The sequence below is a fragment of the Cynocephalus volans genome, chromosome 11, assembly GCF_027409185.1.
Source record: "Cynocephalus volans isolate mCynVol1 chromosome 11, mCynVol1.pri, whole genome shotgun sequence".
Classification (NCBI taxonomy): Eukaryota; Metazoa; Chordata; class Mammalia; order Dermoptera; family Cynocephalidae; genus Cynocephalus; species Cynocephalus volans.
This window is the reverse complement of record NC_084470.1, coordinates 113,830,795-113,852,586: the sequence shown is the minus strand read 5'-3', so window position 1 is coordinate 113,852,586 and position 21,792 is coordinate 113,830,795. Positions and strand designations below refer to the sequence as shown.

The 21,792-nt window shown below is 41.9% G+C and overlaps 1 protein-coding gene across 1 annotated transcript in view; it reads right to left on the bottom strand.

Annotated features, from left to right (window-relative positions):
* Positions 1 to 21,792, bottom strand: part of HSD11B1 (hydroxysteroid 11-beta dehydrogenase 1) — a 41,248-nt gene extending 19,456 nt beyond the window's left edge. The window contains exons 1-5 of the mRNA XM_063114769.1: positions 21,676 to 21,792; positions 7,430 to 7,543; positions 6,435 to 6,565; positions 5,572 to 5,683; positions 5,265 to 5,450 (exon numbers count right to left, since the gene is read on the bottom strand). Of these exons, the coding sequence (XP_062970839.1) occupies positions 5,265 to 5,450; positions 5,572 to 5,683; positions 6,435 to 6,565; positions 7,430 to 7,517 (517 nt within the window). The 5' untranslated portion in view covers positions 7,518 to 7,543; positions 21,676 to 21,792. The remainder of the gene's footprint in view (positions 1 to 5,264; positions 5,451 to 5,571; positions 5,684 to 6,434; positions 6,566 to 7,429; positions 7,544 to 21,675) is intronic.

Below are 21,792 nucleotides of genomic sequence, written 5' to 3'. Positions count from 1 at the left end.
AATCATCAAATTACTCACAGATTTAGGTACAAGAAGATTCATTGTATGATTTTAAAAATAGCAAAACATCGAAGTAACCTAAATGTCTGGCAGTAGGAAAAATATTTAATTTTGCTATATTTATATCTATATCTATATCTCTGGAAGGACATTCTCCAAAATATTAGCATAATTTTATCTATACTACAGTACCAGGAATGATTTTTATTTTTAGCTTTATACTTTTCTTCATTTTCCAAATTTTTAGTGTGTGTGTATGTCACTTTTATAATCATGAAAACATTTAAAAAAGTTGTTGGGGGCATTGCCCTTTCCATTACTTTGTGCCTTCTATTTATAATCTTTTTTGAGAAATTTATTTCAGAAATTATTTGCTTCTTACTGTGCTTTCTTTTTTGAATGTAATCTTATTTATATACTGATCCTGTTTCTTTTCTTTTTCTGAAGAAATTCATAAGCCAAATTTGAAATTTAAATATAGCTTCTATGTGAGTCTAATTTTGGCACATTTATATTCTTCTTTGCTTAGGACCTAGTTTTCTATTTGCATATTTTCGAATAGAATGTATTTATTATAAGCCTTCTCAAACTTCTTGGCGAGTGGAACATAAGGACACAAATGATGGTAGAACCTTGCTATTTTCATCCAGAAGTGCACATGAGTGAAACCCGTGATCTAGTAGCCTTGACTACTTAAGCTCCACCCAGCCTTTCAAGGAGAGAACATGGCGCAATAATTAGCATGGATTGCACCATAGTGTTCTCAGTCTGCACTAAATTGTGGCTGTCTTTATCAGAGAGTCTTTTCCCCTCTCAAACCTCCCCCACCCACTTCTTTTTGGGTACAGATACAACATTGAACTCCCACATAAATCCAGCAGATTCTGTCTCAATCTTTCAGGTTTTGCCCAAACACAATTTCTTAAATTTAGGCAACAATGACTCCTGGAATTTTTAGGCCCAGGTTGTTGATTCTTACTCTGATCTCCTTTCTGGCATTATTTCAGGCCCTGTAAATGACACATCTACATATACACATATCTCACCTCTGCATATATCTACCTCTCCCTCCACAAGCAGTCCAACCCTGCCACCATCCCCACTCTGCTGCTCATGTAAATACTTACATTAGCATGCATAAACACTTCCACTCACCTTGGAAATTATTATTCCTGAACATTATTTGAGATAATTGTATTTACGGGTAAAGATGCATCTTTTCTTAAAAAATCAAAACAATTGTGGCGAGAGATCAATTGCCCCTTTCCACTCTGGTTTCAACGTCCCTTCACATCCTAGACTTAGGTCCCCTCCAAACCCCCTTAAGGCATATCCATGCATTGAGGCATCAGCCCACCTTTCAGGAAAGAGTGGATGGGTCAGAACTGAAGGCAGGGATGAGATTAGCATCTGTATATTCTAGTCTTTATGCAAAACAACATTATGGATATTCCAAATCCTGTTAGCTGATATATGTAGTTGAAAAACCTGTTTGGTTTTTTTTTTTCTCGTTGTAATGTTGAATTCTTGAAATAAGTTTAGACCACACAGGCAGCCCTCAACTGACAAATAGTTTAAGGTCCAACAAGTGACTTCATTCTTTGGTTTGAATTTTCCCACAAAAGTTTTATGAGATATTTGCCCCTAGCTAGTCATCTCACTGTGTCTGAAGTACTGCACATTTATATTTTTAAAAATAGTATGAAACAATACTGTAAATGAATAAACCAGAAAAAAATACATTTGAATAAGACATATATATAGAGAGAGCTGATTTTTAAAAAGACTTACTTGGAGAAAGATGAATAGGTAACTAGAGACACTTATGGAGTTTCCAAAGAAAGATCTGAACATTCAGAGGTTATTGGCAAGGTACTTTTATTCCTTTTGATATATTTTCATTTTGAATATTTACAGAAACTGAGTCTTTTATTATGTCTAGTCTCACTTCAAAACATGCTTTTCCTTTTCCTTGATACAGAAGAATTATTATCCTTACACTTATACTTGTCCAGTGTGTTTAGCATTCGTGTTGTTACTGTTACTAGTAGTATTTGGATTGCCAGTGAAGCCAAAAAGAGAAATAGGGAGAAAATAAGATTTCTAAAGATAACTTACCAAATGTAAAGACAAAAAAGAAATGTTTAGATGGCTCTGGTAAGAACTGAAAAAGACTTCATATGAGGTGGGGGTCAAATAGATTTTAAGAGGAGAAAGGAGCAGAGGGTGGCAGGGTGTGTCCCTGACTCTTCTGAGGGGTGTAAAGGGAGGTGAAGAAGTAAGTGGCACTAGGTATGCGGTTTTAGCTGGCATGTGTGTAACTGACATGATGCTCCATAGTTACAGGATTCCCAAAGCCAGAGGGCTCAAAAATGGACTTAACTTTGCTTTTCTAAAATTGAACCTAAGACGACCCATTTTGACTAATGGCAGATAAACTTTTTCCGGTGTTTTCAAATGTTCTCTACCCAATCCAGTGTTTTTTTTTTCCCCAGTCAAATTCAAGTATTAATCTCTGTTTCACTGTGTTTCACAAACACCATCTAGGCATTTTCTTTCCATTCTTTCTTGTACTTCACTGTCCCTGCACCCACTGCTGATGATGGAAGGGGTTTTGTTTTCGTGATGGACCTTGAGTGTGAGAGACAGTGGGTCTGGGGTGTGTGTGTATATGTGTGCGTGAGGTGTGGGGCACACCCAGAGGCAGCCTGGAGGGCATACTTCTTTCTAGTCTTATATATTTCTTGGTATGGGTGAGTTGAATAGACTGTTAATTGTTTATCAATATCAATGTCTTTTATAGAAATAGAACCCCTGGTTTTTAGTTGGTCACGTGTCCACTTTGAATAAAGACAACATAAAGCTTTCAGGTTGTATTCTTCCCTCTTTGTTTTCTCTAGCTAGAATTCAGACATAACAGCGAGCCGTCTTGGACATGCAGATGAAGATAACACCCTCGGGATGGTGGTTTTGACATAGAAGTGTTCCTGGTCAGTCTCATTGGGCAGAACTACCATATCAGTCCTGGACTGCCTACTCCAGGCTGTTTCATGAGAGCAAAATAAATTTAGATTTGCTTAAACCATTGTAAATTTGTGTCTTTGTTATAGTAGCTGAACTTATATCCAAATTAGCACATGGTAGAAGGAGGGGAGACTAATTAATGTAACTGGATATTACATGTACAAGAAATGTAACCAGTAGGTACCAAAAAAGGTGTTGAGTGGTGGATGAATGTGTACTGTGAGGAGGTTCCCAGAAGCAGAATTACTCCCTCTGTTAACGCTAGAGAAGTAACTGTGCCTTTACAAAACATATTAAAAATATAAGATTTCCATGTAATATAATACCTGGAAATGCACTGAGGATAAAAATAATTGCTTATCACTGTAATTCAATAAACAACTTAATACATTCCTTAGAATAAATGATTAAAACTCCATCCCAATACTCTTTGGCTGACCTTAGGATCAGTTTCATGTTTAGCATCCCATGTTTGTGGAATTCACATTTTAAGAAGGAAGGATTAATGAACATGTTTACTGACTGTTTAAAAGAATACGTCATAGAACAGAGAATACTCTTCAGTTAGGGAGAGAATGCAATGTGCCTCTACTTTGCAAGTGCACAGACACAGATTAAAGTAAAAAGACCAAACTCTTGACAATACAAACCATAGACACAAGGGATAATAGTCCAACTAGATTTCCACTTTCCAGAGTTCATGGAAATTATCAAGTGTCACTCAGTAGGCATGGAAGATATATGTAAACAGAGGTTATTAGAATTTCATCATGCCTTTGGGCTTCTACAGTAATTCTTGTTCCTTCTGAGCACATTTAGATTGTGTGTACATTGTAGAAAGTTAAATTTTCCAACCAAAAAGTGAAATACATTATTTGCCTACGGTGAATGTATTTAATTAACTGAAATCATTAAAGCCACCTACACCATGACTGATGGGAGGGTTTTGGCCAATGTTGTGGGATGGATTGGGGATGTGCCCAGCTGCCTCCCACTCAGTATGCATCTGGAAGCTCTCTCTTACTTTCAGCCCAGAGAGAGTCTGTGTCTGGGGAGGGGTGAGGAGCCTGTGTTGTCTGGGAAGCACTGGGATGCATATCAATCACTCTATCTGGCGGGTAACACAGACACACTGCCCCTTTATCCAGTCATTATGCGGGCTTTTCCTGGGCCAGAAAGTAGAATTCGTTACAACACAGATGGTTTTGTTAGTGTCAGTAAGAACTAATGTTTGTGAAGTACTTAACAGTTTACAGAGTCCTCCAGGTTATTTGTTTTTACATTGTCAGGAACTACATTTAGATGGCTGATTTTGATCCTGCTGTTTGAACCTTCCAGCCACTTCCTTCTAACAGACTAATCAGTAAAGATGTGTGGGACTTCTCTCCTGGATCCAGGATAAAATGGGCCCAGCAATCCCCCAGCCTGCAAGCTCCCTGGCCTTTGACTGGTGATAAGTTTGGATGCTGCCACCATCCGAAGCATGGGGACCTCTCTCAATCCCACAGAGATCTCTTCATGAACATTTCTCTGTACATATTTCCTTCCTACCCAGCTGGTTGTTCAAATTGGCCTTGTCATGTAGCAAGTTCAGATTTTGGAGAATACTCTCAATATGGGCAGGTCTGTTAGACTGTTTTTGTTGTTGTTGCTGCTGCTGTTGTCTTAGCTTAACCCACTTATCAGATAACTGTATGAGGTTAAAGTATTTCAATGTTTAGTTCTACCTTTGCATCAACCAACTTCACCAACCTACAGCTCTTGTCACAAAGGAAGAAAAGTCCTTTTTATCCAGTGCAACCAGGTTCTCTCCCTTAGGACCTGCTGAGCCTCTGGCAACCTATCATCTATAGATCACAAACCAGCAGGCTTCCAGTGAGCACTCTGAACTACTGCCTTTCCTCTGTTACTTTCAGGGATTTTGTAGCCCACCTACCTTGACCAATCCCTCATTTTTTATGGTTCCAATAGTTTTTAACAGTGTCTCTTTTACTCAGCATGCATGCCCCTCATTGAGTTTACATACCCAAGTCTCTTATTTGTATATTTGCCTACCCACAGACACAGGCGAGCTGGTAATCAGCTTTTGCTTAATATCACCGTGAGCATCTCAACTTCAAGTTTACCTTGTGTTACTTCTCTGCATGGAAATTGATTAAAATTCATATTCACTAGAGAGCGTAGCACCATCCCTGACACTTTTTTGCTCCTACCTCCTCGCTGGTCCCTGTCCTACTCACCGGCCAACGAGGAGACGATGACTATGCTTCCGTTGTGCTGCTTCAGCATGGGCAGGGCAGCTGAACTCAGGACCACGTAACTGAGGAAATTCACCTCCATGATTTTGCGCACATAGTCAATGTCATTTTGAAAAAAATTCATAGAAGATTTGGTGATGTGGTTGAGAATGAGCATGTCTAGTCCCCCTGCAAGAGACGGCTGTGTTGAGAGAAACCATCTGGGTTTGATAACCTTCCCCCCAATCCCCAAAAGCTCTCTGGTGACCCCTAGGGGAAGGTCCAAAGGAGGGAAGAGACGCAGTCTCACCCATGAGCTCTCCTGCTTTGGTGACAAATTGCTCTGCGAAGGTCATGTCTTCCATGGTGCCAGCAATGTAGTGTGCCGAGGCTGCCCCAAGCTCCAGGCAGTGGGATACTACCTGCAGGATGTCAGCGGAAAAGGCGTCAGTCTAGGCTGCAGACTTTTGGGAGACAGTCTCTGAAATAATGGGGCTTAGAAGAGAGGTTGCTCATGGCCTTGTTTAGATAAGAAATGGGGTGTGTGTGTATGTTTGTGTGTGTGTTGCTAAACACAACCCTCATGATCATTGTCCTCTGAAATATTTTCTGGAACGTGGTGGGGTTTAAATGGATAAATCATCTCTGTGCTAGGGTTTAAGTCCATTATTTATGCTCCTGGGTCTCTGTGAATAGATGCTTCTATGGGTGTGTATGCTGGTTTCTGTGTGGGTAGCTCTAGGTTTGTGAGTGTTTGTATATCCTGGGGTTTGTGAGTCTATGAGAGGGCATGTGTCTGAGAGTCTTCATGGGTATAAGGATTTGCATTCATGAGTAGGTACTGGAATTTCAATATCTGAATACATTTCTATATATCTATGGTTCCATGTGTAAATGTGTGTGAATAGGCATGTATATGAGCGTATACAGCTCAAGAACTTTGTGACTGAATATACAGTATATGTGTGCATGTGTTTAGGAGTGAATGCTTAAACGCATATTTTTATATTCCTGGGAGTGCTGGGTGTTTGAATCTGTATATGAAATGGCAAAATTAAGTGTGTATGTGTGCATCTATGTATGGATGTGTTCGCTTCTGTGTATATATGTGAGTATACATAAGCACATCTGGGCACGTGAGGGTACGTGTGTCTGTAGGCACAGGATCCTCACCTTCTGTAGACTTTCTTTTGACCTTGCTGTCAACACCACATGGGCTCCCATCCTTGCCAGATGATAAGCCATCTCTTTTCCGATCCCTTTGCTGGCCCCTGTGACAATCACTTTCTTTCCTTGAAGCATCTCTGGGGAACCCCAAAAGGTAGTGAGAACCATATCCAACTTGGCAGCAACATTCCTTCTCCCTCTATGGAGATAAGCAGCCTTATCTCAATATCTAACTTTAAAGGTTACGAGTACAGCTCATTTGTCTCAAACTGTGTAAATCACTGAAGGAACAGTTCAAGTCTCTCATAAACATGCTGTGAAGTGGGGGTTTGGCCTTACTACTCAAATCAAGCCTCTTGTTGTCATTCCTAAAAACCTCCATGGACAGAGATCATAGGACAAGGTCAGAAAGGTCATGATTCAGCTAAGATGCTAGAGTTCCAGACATTTCTGGACTCATCCAATTTTGCTCAATTGAAAGAAAATTTAAAAAATAATCAAAACACATGTGTCATAGAGATTCCAGGGATCGTCCCTCACTTTTATTCAGTCATCTACTCCAGGATCCTTTCTTATTTTTTATTTTTTTATTTTTTGGCAGCTGGCCTGTTCAGAGATCTGAACCATTGACCTGGGTGTTACAACACCATGCTCTAACCAACTGAGCTAACCGGGGGTCCTTTCTTGCCTCCCACTTGTCAGTCTCTCCATTGAGCCCAATTATCTGGCTGAATTGTGAATTTTTATAGGAGATTCAAAACTGCTTTCCATTAAGGGTGCCAAATAAAGCGTGGCCTGTTTGGCAAGCTTTTGGCTACCATTACCCCTCCCCACTCCCCTCCTGCCCACAGCCTGTGGCCGGAGAATGCAGAAATGCAGTCCCCCCTCAGAGTTCTCTCTTTTTCAGCAACATTCAAGAACATATCTTGATCCTTAGGAACACTCCAGCACCCCTGTGTTTGTTAACCTATTCCTTTAAAATGAGACACATTGGTACTTACCTGGTCTGAATTCCTTGTTTGCAGAATAGTAGTAGTAGGCCAAGAAGAGCCCCAGAGTGGGGAGGAGATATTTTTTCATAAAAGCCATCAGGCAGGGACCTGGCCCGAGGAGCCCTGTAGGACACACAGAGAGAAACTGCAGAGCTTTCTACAACCTCCTAGGCAGGCAGCAGCCTCTGAATTGTGACATCAGGGACGGGGGAGGCTGGAGTAGTCTCAGGCAGTGCTAGCCAATTTCCTTGTTGGAGCAGCGATTGGCTTTGGGTGGGATCCCATTTGTTCCTGGCAGCCTGTATGGTGGATTTCATAATGGACAACGTTCACTCCATTTCATTGAGCAAGAGGAGATTCTAAAATGTCCAAGGTCATGAATGTACAGAACTGGATTTCTCAGCATCTCTAACCCGAGTCCATCTTCCTCTTAACACCATTTATGCCAGGGATCAATGGTCTTTCAAAAGTGATTTGTCAAAGGCAGAGAGGAGTGTGCGCAGGGTTCCTGGGGGAATGTGAATAATAGCAAAGAGAGCCCAATTCAAGCCAGATCTCACTCTCAGCCGCACCCCCCCAGTGGGAAGCAGTTAAAAATAACAGCACAAAACAGCAAAATAAGCTTAAGAAAAAAATGTGCACATCTTGGGAAAAAAAGACAAATAAAAGCAAACAAGTCTTATAAGCTCCACACTGAAGTTTAACAAAAAAGCATTACAGCATCAAAGGGAAATTGCAAGCCAGCCAGGACCCAGATGGCGGGAAACCCAAGACCAGTTCACGACTCTCAGGCAAGTGCAAGGGAACACACGCTTATTACTTTAACAGATAATAAAGGAGAAATAATGAGCGCCCCCTTTGCCCCAAAGGCACTTAGCTATTAAACTGGGTCTTGCAAATGCTGTAGAGGAAAAAGAAGCTTGGAGAGGATGCTAGGAAGAGGAGACCTGGTACAGAAGAAAAAAGAACTAGCGCTATTGATGCGAAACTAGCCTGGGCCGCCCACGTCCCAGCTAGAAATAGATCTAGTGACAATAAAAGGACCAGGGAGGAGAAACCTGTAGCAATTTAGAACTTTTTATCAGGGAAATATAGAAACAACCACCTCAGCATGTCTGTAGCAAGAATTCATTAAGGAACAATCCTCCAAGAGACAATTTAGGATTTGTCCTTGTTAAGTTTTTCAAGTCAAAAATAATGAATGAAATCATGAAAATGACCCCATCACAAAGGAAATCACAAATTCTGCAAGTGGCCGTAGAGCAGGATAAAATTTTTTAAATGTGGAGATAAGAATGAGTATCAATGCTTTGGAGGAGGGATAAAGGTTGGGGGTGGGGGGGCAAAATTTGCAAAAGATTAAGAGGAACTGAGTTATGATCTTGAGTACAGTATCTGGAAACATTCAAGTGAATTTTCACTTCAGAGTAAAAAATAATAATTTAAGACCCAGAGGAGATGAAACAAGTTGTCAACAAGGCCCACAGCTGTGAAGTTCACTGCCAGGAAGCAATGATCTGAGAACAGCCCAAGGCTAGCTAGAGCTCAAGTTTCATGGAGGACAGAAATAGAAAAAATATAAAATTCAAGTGAAAGTTAGAATACATATTGTTAGAACTGTAAGATACATTTGCATAAATTTATAAAAGACTTTATGCTGCCAAGGTACATTACAGACTAGATTCCATTTTTATCCCTGGAGGGAAGGAAGTATAAGGTTTATTTTCTCAATCCTATGCTATTAGTAGTAAAACTATAGGATACAATGAAAAGTTGCTTTAAAATATGATGCTGCTGAAATGTAGAAAGATGGGCAAATGAGGGATGTTTATTGTCTGATGAAAAAAAATTAAAGAATTTTAAAGTCAACCACAGAAAAAATAAAGCAGAAACAACAACGGGTATGATAAACTGCAAGATGATAGAACATAAAACAGATGCATCGAGGATCGCTGATTGCTGGCTTAAATAAAAAACGAAGTCCAACATCGCATTGTCTCAAAGACACATTTAAACCCAAAGACATAAACAGAGTAATAATTAGGTGACTTAATAGCTATCATGCTAGAAAATAAGGAGAGAGAAAAGACATCCAATAAAGTGATTGTTAGAGAATTAGATGAAATAGTTGTTATACAATATGCAGTGGATGAAACAAGGATACTGTGCAGTGGTAGATGATACATTAAGTTTTAGTGGTTCTCAAACTTTTTGGCCTCAGGACCCCTTTACACTCTGAAAACTTATTGAGGACCTCAAAGAACTTTTGCCTGTGTAGGTTTTATCCATGGATATTGATTAGAAATTGACTGAGGATTTTTTTTTTTAAAACTCAAGAATACATAAGCATACATTCTATTAGTGGTCAGAGCAATGGCATTATCGCATGTCCTGTAGCCTCTAGAAAAGTCAAATAATATCTTAGTATGATCATGAAAACAGTTTTGATCTTTAAAACCCCCAAGAGGGTCTTGAGAACCCATGGGGACAACACATTGACCACATTATGTAATAAACGCCAAATTCACTGTGTGTTTGTAATTACATGGCTGGTTTTCTCATTAGCTTGAGAAAACATAATCCAATCCTGGAGGACATGGATTATGTCTTTTTCATCTTCATCTCTCTCTATTCCCTGCCAGGCTTGCTCCAAAATAGGCATTCAATAAACTTTTGCTGTTTTAGTGTTTCTGAGATGCTGCAGCTATGAGAAAATAGCCGTCTTCCTGGAGCCTGATTTAATCCAGGGAAATCACTGGGATTCAGTATTCTGGTCAGAACAGATCAATTCCACCCCTTAAGTCCTCTTTCTGGGGTTCTCACCAAATTAAAAAAAAAAAAAAGACAAAAGGAAATACAACAGTTTTACCTAGGATTTATTTGCTTTGAGTTAAATTTTCCTCTATCCAGAAAGTTGCTTTCACTGATGGACATAGCAATGAGCTAGCTGTCCCTCCGCTGCTTCCTGCCGCCCCTCCATAATGCACTGACCATCTGCATTCTGCAGCAGGCTTCCAGAGTATTCTAGACACAACCCGGCAGTTTTCAGATACCCACACAGAGTGGGCTCCTTGCCGCTGGGGGTGTGTGGCCGAGCCCAGCCAATAATTCTCTGTGATTTGATCATTCCCACCAAATAAATGGGTTGAAGAGCAAACATGAAGGTGAGAAGACTGCAGGGGACAGATCTGGAGGGACTGATAGGAAGTGGCAAAAATGTGAGCAGGAGCAGCAGTGGGGAACTCTGTGCATTCGGCACAAAATCTGAAAGGCACCCCTGTCACTTCTAAGGCAGCAGCTGTAGTGGTTTTCACAACTGTCTAGTAGCTTTGTTAAGACAGTGGCCTCTGACTTTTGAACACTAACCATGCCAGGTGGCAAAGGGGGCAGAGATCAGAGGAAGAGGCGGTGAACACCCTGTGTTCAGGGGTTCTGCCAGCCCTGGGAGAACTGCACCAGAACGTTGGAACTGGAAAGGATCTTAGCATTATATTAAAATGCGTAAAATTCTCCCTTTCTAGTCACCCCCGCTCCCACCCCCACCCCAGCTCCTTAGGTCTGATTTTAGGAACTCATAAGTCTGTTCCCCGCTACAGAAACAACTGTCATTTGACATAATTTTATCCAATAACAGACTCACGCCATGTCCCCGTCCTCCCTTTCCTCCCCTCCCCTTTGTATGTGAGGGGAGAACTTCTCACTTGTCAATCTCTCTGCCTGACCCTACTCCCAATGGGCAGATTTGCTCATATTTCCCACCCAACAGAATCTTGGATTTGGGAAAATGAGGTAGGGATGGAATACAGTGCCCTGTGGGTGCTGCCGTGTTTCTGCCCGCACATGTGCTGTGTGGCAGGGGCCCTGCTGGGGTGGGCTACCTGGAACCATATGCCTGGGAGAGCCAAGGTCCTCTTGGGAGAGAAAGGACCCTCATGAGGCCCATGGGCTGGGTCTGATCCTTGCCCCCTGGAGGGGGTGGGGGTGGAGACAATTCAAAACAAGCCCTGGTTGCAGCTTTTCAGGTTTTCCTCTGGCTAGTCTCGTGCACTCACCTGTGAGCACACAGGAGGGAGAGGCCACACGATAACTGAAACAGTTAGTCCCCGGAAGGTGTGGTGAAACACTGGTAGCTCAAGAGAGCAGCGGGAGAGTCCCGCAGAACCTGGGGGTCTGCCCCTGGCCAGGCCACCGCACAGCTTGGCCCACCCAGTGCTTTTTCCTGGTCCATCAGCCTGATTTTCAGGAAGCACCTCAAGCTGGCACAACAGCCTCCGCCAGGTGGGCTTCTTAAGGTGCCAGTGACTTCAGCATTAGAGGGAAGTCACTTTCCTCTGGTGAGAACTAGGGTGGCCAGATTTTGCAAGTAGAAATTCAGGATGCCCAGGTAAATTTGAATTTCAGATAAACAATAGGTATTTTTTTTTAGGTCGGTCTATCTATCTATCTATCATCTATCTAGCTACATGAGGGTACTTCAAAAAGTTTGTTGGAACATAGAATTAAAAGCTAATACGAATCTTTGCATGAATTTTTTGTAGTACCCTCCTATCTATCTATTGACCTCTCTCTCTCTGTCTTAAATTATTGAAAGGGGCATACTTATACTAAAACATCATTCATTGTTTATCTGAAACTCAGATTTAACTGGGCGTCCTGTGTTTTATTTGGCAACCTTAGAGGTGGCACAGGACTTTGGAAACACTGAGAAACTGTGCCTTAGGTGTGGACAAGACACCCTGGACCACGGCCACTGACAGTCATCTCGCCTACACACAGTGGAGCCCAGCAGCCTGGCCACAGACAGCCCACAAAAGAGCCCCTAAGCAGGAAAGGAGGAAAAGGGTGCACACCGCATGGTGGCTGAGGATTCACCCACTGACATTTACTTAGTTAGGCATTTACCATGGGTCCACCACGATGACTGAAGAAATGAATGAAATGCTCTCCAAGCCCTGGAAGAAGATGTCGTGGAAATAAACGAAGTGTATGAAGTGTCACCAGTGCACGGATGGCCGTCTAGGGTGGGGGTGCAGAGAAGGAAATAGTCCATTCCATGTGTGGGGCGGACAAGGAGGAAAGCCTTCAGAGAAGAGGTTAGCGCTGATCCGCACTGAAATATGAGCAGGAATGCTCCAGGCACACGAGGAAGGGTAAGGGTCAGCCCCGAGCTGGGTTCCGGGAGTGCGCGGGGGAGAGGGAAAGATTGGCTTCTAGAACATTCCACGCAGACAAGGCTGAGTGAGAAGACAGAGGGAGGTGTGAAAGAGAACGGCATGTTTGGGAAACTTGTGCCTGCGTCCCTGAACATTACGAGGTGCGGCCACATGGTGGACGTGGAAGCAGGGGCCACGTCTTTGAGGGCCTTGAGTGGCCCCTACTGGGGTCTTCTCAGCAGCCCTTGCCAGCTGGCCTCTTCCCGGGCCTTCTGTCACTCCAGTCACCGGGTTTTCTTCCTACTTCTCCGAATGCCTCTCGGTTTCTTAACAGGCTTCTTTGCTTTGGGGTTCCCCGAGCGCTGGTATCGGCCTTCAGCCCGTCCTCGCTCTTCTCTTCTCTCTTCTTCCCTGGGGAATTTCCTGACTCTCCTGGCTCCGATTCCTACCTTCATGTTGCGAGTCTGAAAACTCTGTGCCCCCTGCGCAGCCTTCTCTCCTAAGCTCAGGCGGTGCGCCCGCCTGCTCGCCCAGCCTCTCCGCAGCGTCTCCTCAACGCCTCGGGCTCAGCATGCTAACACGGACCCGACGGCCTGACTGCAATACAGTTTAGGGACCGGAAAATCATCTCACTTTAACTGTATAATTCAGAGACTTTGCATACACTTGCAGACTTGGGAGACCATCACCACCCTACAATTTTAGAAGCCATCACCTCAAAAACATTTACAGTCACTTTCTGCTCCCGTCCCCAGGCCCAGGCAACCAGTGACCCATTTTCTGTCCATATAGACTTGCCTTGCCTGGACATTTTATAGTAGTGGAACTACACCGTATGTGATCTCTCGTATCTGATTTCTTTCACTTAGCATGATATTTTGGAGGTTCTCCCACAATGTAGCAAGTGTCAGTACTTTCTGGGTTTTTTTTTTTTTTATTTTATTGCCAAATCACATTTCATTGTATGATTATAACACATTTTGTGTATCCACTCACCAGTTCACAGATGTTTGAAATTTTTGATTTTTTGGCTGTTATGAATAACACTGCAGTGAACATTGGCTTGAAAGTGTTTGCATGGACATGTTTTTATTTCTTCACCCAGGAGTGGCACTGCTGTGTCGTATGGTACATTTATGTTTAACTTTTTAAGAAACTCAAACTGTTCTCCGATGACTTTGTTATTTTATACCCCAACTCCTAGTGATCTCTATTTCAATCAATGGCTTTACCACCCATCCAATTAGTGATTTAAGCCCTAGAAGTCTTTTATTCCTCCCTCTCCGCTTCCCTAGATGGTGGGCCCACCCCCCAACTTAAGACACGAACACTGCCAACACTGCGAAGTTCCCTGTGGGCTCTAGTCTACCTAATTCTTTATATGACAACGGATCAGTGCACTTCTCTGATTCAAAGGACTCAGTGGCTCCCTATTGTCCTTAGGATAAAGTTCAAACTCCCTAGTTTAGCATTATAAGTTCTTCACGACTTTTGTAATCTTTTCCTAGGAACCTCTGCCACCCTCTCCCTCCCTCTTATCCTTCAGGTACTGCTCTTCAAAGTCACACCTGCCAGGAAGCGGGACTTGCCCTCCCTTGGACTAGGCAAGGTGCTCCCAGAAAACCGGGTGTATCTCTTGTTATAGCTCTCATCACTTTTTATTCCAGCTGCTCATTCGTCTGTCTTTCCCATTAGACACAGCTCTGGAGGGCAGAGAGGTGGTCCATCTTGCTTTCCATTGTATTTCCAGGGTTCAGCACCATGCTGGGCACACAGCAGGTGCTCAGTAAGTATTTTTTGAGTGTTTAATGGATGAAGTGATTCTGATACACCCAGATACAGATGTCTGGTAGGTATTTTGAGTTCAGGAGAAAGGTCTAGTTAGAGATATAGATTTGGGAGAATTAAATCATAAAAGTTAAAGTCAAAACCACAGGAGTAGACAAGAGGATGAAGGCTAAGAGGGGAATAGTACACTAATGTTTAAGGGTTGGGCAGAAGAGAAGAGCCAGTGAAGGAGGACAGGGAAGAGCTGGGAGCAGGAGGACCTGAGAGGATGCGGAACTCAAGGACGAGACCCAAGAATACGCTGGGTCTGGCATATAGGAATCACTGGCGATCTATGCCAGAGTTCGGAAGGAGCTAAAGGTGGAATGCTGAAATACAACGTGTCATGTGAGCATGGGGCAAACTTCTGAGGAACTTCAGAAGCACATAGATCTGAAGGAGGGTTTTGATTTGGGGGATAGGGATGAGTTAAGCTTTCATTCAAATGCTTTTGGGCATTTCCTGTGTGCCAGAAACTGAGTGTCTTTCCAGCTTGCAGGAAAAATACGCTAGAGTCCGAAGACAGAATCACTAGAGGGATATGATTTATGGAGTCCAATTCTAGATGATACGGTGCATGGCTCTGGAAAAGGAGATCACTTCTTTTGAGAATTGAGGAAATAGAGGAGGGTGGATATTGAACCCTTGCCTTCTGCTTCCAAATTCGGTGAGCTCTTTAGCCTGTTTCCTTCCTTCTGTTTTTGGAAGGTAGACATATGTGACTTCCCTCTCAATCTGTATCACTTGGGGGAGGACGAGGAAGAAGAAAGTGGTGACTTAAATTCCTTAAGTGTCTCCTTTCCTCATTCTTGACCGTGGTATCTACCTCTTATTCTCATTTCTGCTTCCTCCTACTCCCTTATACTCTTTATATATTTGCACCTTTAAGACAATATTATTTCCCAGAATTAGTTACCCATATTCTGTCTGACAGGATAATTCATGAAGGCTGACACTGTGGAAACAGCCCTGAAAAATGATCTAATAGGGAAACTGCAGGAGAACTTCTAGGTCTAGTATGCTAAGAGTTTTAACAGGCTTTTGCCAGCAGAGGGAGCCCCAGGACTGGGAGAGAAAGTTCAGAGGGCAGGGGTTTAAAATCTGAGAGGGAGGTTTAAGTTTCTGGTTATATTGTCAGCAGTACAGCTGGATTTATGGGTTAAGGTAAAAGAGGACGAAAGAGGGAGGAGAAGGGGAAAGATAGACTCATAACATGCTGCATATACACAGAAACAGTTACATACACAAAGCATGCGTGTAACCTGATTCTCTCACCCCTCCCTATACACTCCCACAATTTCTGCTCTAGTCCAGCAGTTCCCAAACCTGGCTGAACCATTTGGGGGACTGAGGGCAGATTCTCAGACCCCACCAAGGCCTGTTGAGTCAGACTCATCAAGGGTGGGATCCAGGAATCTGTATTTTTACAGAGCTCCTGAACAAGATTCTTTGCTTGGCCAAACTTCAGTCAGGCTCCTAAAACTTCTCTTAGGCCTATTGGTGCACTTCCTTATAAAATCCAGTTTTAGCAAAGAACCCTCTAAGTCAGTTTAGCAAATATCCCCATCTTCAATACCTGATTGCCCTGATCAGTTTCCCCTACTTGATGTCTGATCTCCCTGGCCTGTCTCCAGCAAGAATCCTGCCAGGTCAGTGTAGTCAGAACCCCCGTGCCCCCCACCCCCACCCCCACTGCTCCCACCCCTCCACCCCTTACCCTTGATGTTTCCTCTGTAATTTTCCATCCACCAACCACCATCCTGCTTCTTGGCTACAAATTCCCGCTTGCCCATGCTGCTTTCGGAACTGAGTTCAGTTCTGTGCTGAGGTCTCTTTTCCCCCATTGCTATAGTCCTGAATAAAGTCTGTTTTCACTGCTTTAAGTACTATTCCAGCTCTGGTTTTCTTTGACACTTCCCAGGTGGATTCTGAAGCAAGCTGTGGACACACTGGTGAACTTCTGCTTCAGGTAATTAAGTAAATACTTTATAGCTTGTTGGAGACTTAATTTAATGGCCCCAGGTATTAACATGTTGACTGGGAGGTAGAATGTAATCTCTGGGAGACCACTGTGTTCTGACTGAGCCATTTTCTTTTTCTTATTTTAAAATTAATTTTTATTTTAAAATATAATTTTAAACTATAAAATTAAAATTTAATTTTTAATAATTTAATTATAAAATTAAATCATTAATTTATTATTAAATTATAAATTATTAAATTAATAATTTAATTATAAAATTAAAAATTAATTAAAAATTGATTATTAAATTAAAATTAAAATTTTATTTTATCAATATAATACATGAAGAGGGTTTAAAAAGCCACATGGTACCAAAAGGCTTGTAATGAATGACAGCAGCCCTTGCTCTTCCCTCCCTCATGCCCTAGTCTCCCTCAGAGGCAACCACTATTAAATCTTAATTTTTTTCCTCTGCTAATCAACTCCATATTTTTAAGCAATATACTTTTACTAGCTATTTCTTGATTTTGCAATTTTAAAGTTATTTATTTATTTCCTACTAAGGAATATTGGGACCTTGCTTTTTTCCAACACACACAAACACTGATTCCCCCTTCCTTCTAGATTCCTAATATCACAATTTTAATTAAATCAATAGTATTCCTATTATATGACTAATTGCTTACAGCTGAGCAATGCAGTGTATTATGATTGCATGTCTTTTCTTCTAGTTTTTGTTTTTCCTGGGAGTTAATAATCTGAAGTAATAATTTTTATTTGTTTGCTTTCTTAGTTGTCCATGTTTTCCAAACCTTCTGACAAGAGCTATAAAACTCTAATGAACAGGTCAAATTCATTGGATAACTTATCAGTGCCTTTCTCATTTTCCTGGAGCCCTCGCCCTCCTGTTCCAGTCTGGACCAGGAGCTTGGTAGACCGTTCATCTGGGGACACCCCTTTGCTATTAACTGGGAACTTATTACTTTCTTGATTTACTTCTTCATGAATGATAGGGACTTTTTTATGTAGGGGTGATATTTCACATTTTTAACATCTCTATGTGGGCATTAATCCATCAGATTCTGTTCATATAAAAGCCAGTGTAGCGGTTCCGGTCAGCCTGCCTGCTTGTCCTTATTTTACCTTCTCCATGGTTGTTTTTTGACGGGATAAGGATCTCTAGATTGGAGACTATTTTCTCTCAGAATTGGAAGATATTGCTGTATGGCCTTTCAGTTTCTAGTGCTGACACTGAGAAGTCCAGTTGCTATTTGGATTCCTGATACTTGGTTTGTGAAGTATTTTTCTCTCTCTAGAACTTTCAGAATCCTTTTATTCCTTGGGTTCTAACATTTTCAGTAATGTGCTTTGACGCAAGTCTTTTTCACTCATTGCATTGAGCGTCCATTGGGTCCTTTCAATATGGAAATTAAAATCTTTCATTTTAAGAAATTTTAGAGAAACTATTTTTTTGGTTCATTTATTCACTTCCATTTTTTTTCTGCTCTCTTTTTGGAATTCTTATTAGAAGATGTCAGAGCTCCTAGTCTGAGCTTTCAAGTTTCTTATTTTCTTTGGTCCTATTTTTTATCTTTTCCTTTTTTATCCTACTTTCTGGGAAATCTCCTCACATTTATCTTCCAGCCCTTCACTTTCATTTATAATTTTCAGTTGTATTTTTATTTTAAATAGCTCTTTCTTGTTCTCTGTACTTAAAAAAATAAATTAGATTTTTGATCTTAATTCATGCATGTGCTGTCTTCTGTTATCTCAGTGGGGGGGATATTGATGTTGCTGTTGCTGGTAATGATTATTTCTTTTGCTCTCTGGATTACCACTGCTGGGGTCTTCCACAGCAGAGGCTTTCATCCCACGTCTGGTGGTCCTCAGCTGTTGGAAGCGTGTATGAGGACAGAGCTCTCAATTGTTGGACTCTGATGTAAGATAAGCCGGAAGGTACCTGGCAGTTTATCAGGAGATCCCCAAATATCAGTGTGTGTAGTACTCGTATTTTTTTCTTTGGTTGGAAAGAATCCTTCATTCTGCTGCCTAGTGGGGGCTGGGATAGGGTGGGCAGAGGGGGGTATAAGTCAGGCTGTTCTTGTTCTGGGAGCTGAGCCAGAAGAAAGGGCTGGGAAATCTCGTGTTTCAGTAGGAAGGTTTTCTCTTCCCCTTGTTTCTGTTTCTGAATCTAACCCCACCTCTGCTGTGCCTGGTGTCCCTGAGCCTGGTGTCTGTTTGGTCATTTTCCCCAGAAAATAAACTTTTCTTTTCCAGCTGGAGTAGCTGTGGAGGGCAAGTGTCTCCTATTTTTACCCCCATCGGTCGCTCTGTTTTCTGGGGTTCAGGATTCTCTGATTTCCGAGACTCTGCTGGGCTCCGTGGCCTCTGTCGGCTTTCCATCATTAGCACTTGGGCTGTGGCCGCTTCGGGTTTGCTCAGTCACTTATCACTCATCCACCCGTTTTCCATCTTTCCAGGAGGGTGTTGACATTGCTCAACTGCTGATGTCTCTATTCCTGTGTTCCTGTTCGCTTTGTCCTTATGGTTTGAGCATGTCCATTCTTACTGTGATCAGTGCATTTCGTAAGGAAGGAGAAATTAATACGTTTATTCAGACAGCTGTTTTTTTTTTTTTTTTTTTAAAGTGGCCCATCAGGCTTGAAAAGAAGGGAAACTTATAATGGTGATATCTTCTATTTCCCCCGCCAAGTTACCCAAAAGTCAGGAGCATGAAAATGAGAATTTTTATTAAATGAATTTAATGGAAGAAAAGGAGGGGAAATATTTTATTTGTTCATTCAGCCATAGTTTCAAACATTTATTGAGCACTAATACATGCCCAGAACTGTGGTAGGTGCTGGAAGATAAAGACTGAGTCATAGCATCTGCCTTTAAGGAGATTAAGACAAGTATAAGGAAAATAGGCAAGTAAATGAAAACTCCCAATCGTGATAATATACTACAATAGCCATGGACATGGAGTGCTGAAAAGTACAGAGTGGGACATGCAAATCAGGTTGGGGTGGCAGGAAAGTCTTCTGGAAGTAGGTGGCCCTGGAGCTAAGTTTTGAAGGCTAAGTACGAGTAATGGAGATGAAGAAATTGGGGGAAAGGCATTCCGAACAGAGGGGATTGCACGTGTTCAGGCGAGGAGTCTAGAAATAGCATGACCTGTCACAGGAACCTCGATTAGATTGAAATGGCTAGAGCATGGGTCCATGTGGGGAAGGCTGTCACCATCACTGAATTACAAATATCCATGTTTGTCCAGAACGTGATCCTGGGCCTACCAACAAGAGACCCAGAAATAATAATATCTCATCCCTCTGTGAATGTGAGCAAACTTAAAAAAATCTTATTTGTCCAATGAGGCTAATATGAAGATTATATAAAGAGATGAGATATGTAACATGCAGGATCAATGGTAGGAGTCTGAAATATTCTAGTTCTCTCATTGCAAACCTGCCTTAAGTCTTTCTTCTACTCCCTAGTCTCCCAATAGTTATAAAACAGATTCTCAGAAAGCTTAACTATTAGGAAAATCTTTTTTTCCTTTCTATTTCTGCCAAAGATTACTTGAACATCTTTTAACTGAATATTTTATTTAATCAGCAGATGTAGTGTTTATGAGCTCCCCAGCATCTATGGCACCTTCCTGTAAAGTTTGGGTGATTTCTTAAAAGGCCCCTGGATAGGGCCAGGAGAACTGAGTTCCAGTCTTCCCTCCACCAGTGACACATATGTGACCCTGGGCAAGGCCCTCCCCTTGTCTTAGCTTCAATTCCCTCCCCTGGCAAACAAGAGGAATTACATTAGATTACCTTTAAGATTTGTTCCAGCTCAGAAATTGAATGCAGGGAGCTTTTAGTTGTATTGAAATTAGTATAAAGAAAGAGCTAGGATTTTTGGATTTTATTTTTGTACTATACTAAAGAGGGGAAGGCAATTCCTTTCAAATCTTGGCAAGCAAGCCGAAGTGAGATTGTTTCCCCTCTCTTTACCTCTCCCACTTTCCTTTCAGCTTGTGACTTGGATTAACTCACACAAACTCCAAAGAGAAATACTGGCACTAAAAAAACCCCACAACAACACTTCAAGTGTGTCTCTTCTATACTGGTAAGCTCTGTTGAAAAAGTTGGGGGAGCAGGACTCTTAAAAGCCAGCTGTTATGAAAATACATCATCATTGTCTGTAGATGCTTCTGAAGCACAGGTCTAGCTATTTTAATCCCTCCAAGTGACGGGATCAGTAAACCACAACCCTGTGGATGGTACTGTCTGTGGATGGCAAGTGAGGTTTGGGTAAATGGTGAGGGTGGGGAATGGCATTTCCTTTTCCTGCCAGGGTTTTTTGAACTCCCTGACCTGAAAGAAGTGCCTTGGGATTCTCTGAACAGGCCCTTTTAAGACTCAGAAGGTCAGTATCCTGAGCAGCCAGGCTGGACTGGGTTTAAGAGATAGGTGAATAGCCCATGAGGAATTTTGATTGACAAATTTAGGCCTCCCTTGGTCTGTTGGACAAGACTTCTTGAGAAAAAATGGGCCTTTCTCAAAGCTCTAGGTCTCAATATAAACGATATTGAACTAGCTGGCGATTGAATGCAACAAGCAGACAGCAACATGCAGACAGCCACATGCTGATAGCAGCATGCAGACAGCAACATGCAGGTGGCAGCACTGTTAGCAGTTCCCAAGTTACAGCAGAGTGTCTGTGCTCTGTCAACATTGAAAGCCGATTTTTTTTTTTTTTTTTTAAAGATGACTGGTAAGGGGATCTTAACCCTTGACTTGGTGTTGTCAGCACCACGCTCAGCCAGTGAGCGAACCGGCCATCCGTATATAGGATCTGAACCCGGGGCCTTGGTGTTATCAGCACCGCACTCTCCCGAGTGAGCCACGGGCCGGCCCCGGAAGCCGATTTTAAAAAATGCTTACAACCTGCAATCTGCATGATTCTAAAAGAACATACAGACATTTTCTACATTATCTTTGCAACTTTTTTGTTCCAGCTTAACTTTCTGTCTCAAAATGATCAGAATGTTCTTGGTGCCAGTAACAGACGTCTGATTCCACCTGCATCTTATCATACCTTCCCTCCTACATATTTGAAAGCTCATCGGGCATTTCTTACTGTTTTTATTGTTTTTTTGACCAGCATTTGACATTGAGAATTCTCATCAGCCCAGCCCTCCAGCTCATTTCACTAGATTCATTATTTTAACAGTTTTTTGTTTTGAGGACCTACTATGTACTAGGCCCTGACACAAATGGCAATACTATTATATATAATATGATTTTTAAAATTCTTACCTTGAGGTTTCAAACAAGTTTGACTTCTTTTTATTGATCTCCTTTTCCCTTTTGCTTCTCTTCTCTCTCTCCTTCCTCCTCTGCCTTTCCTTCTGTTTCATCTCTCTCTTCCTGTGT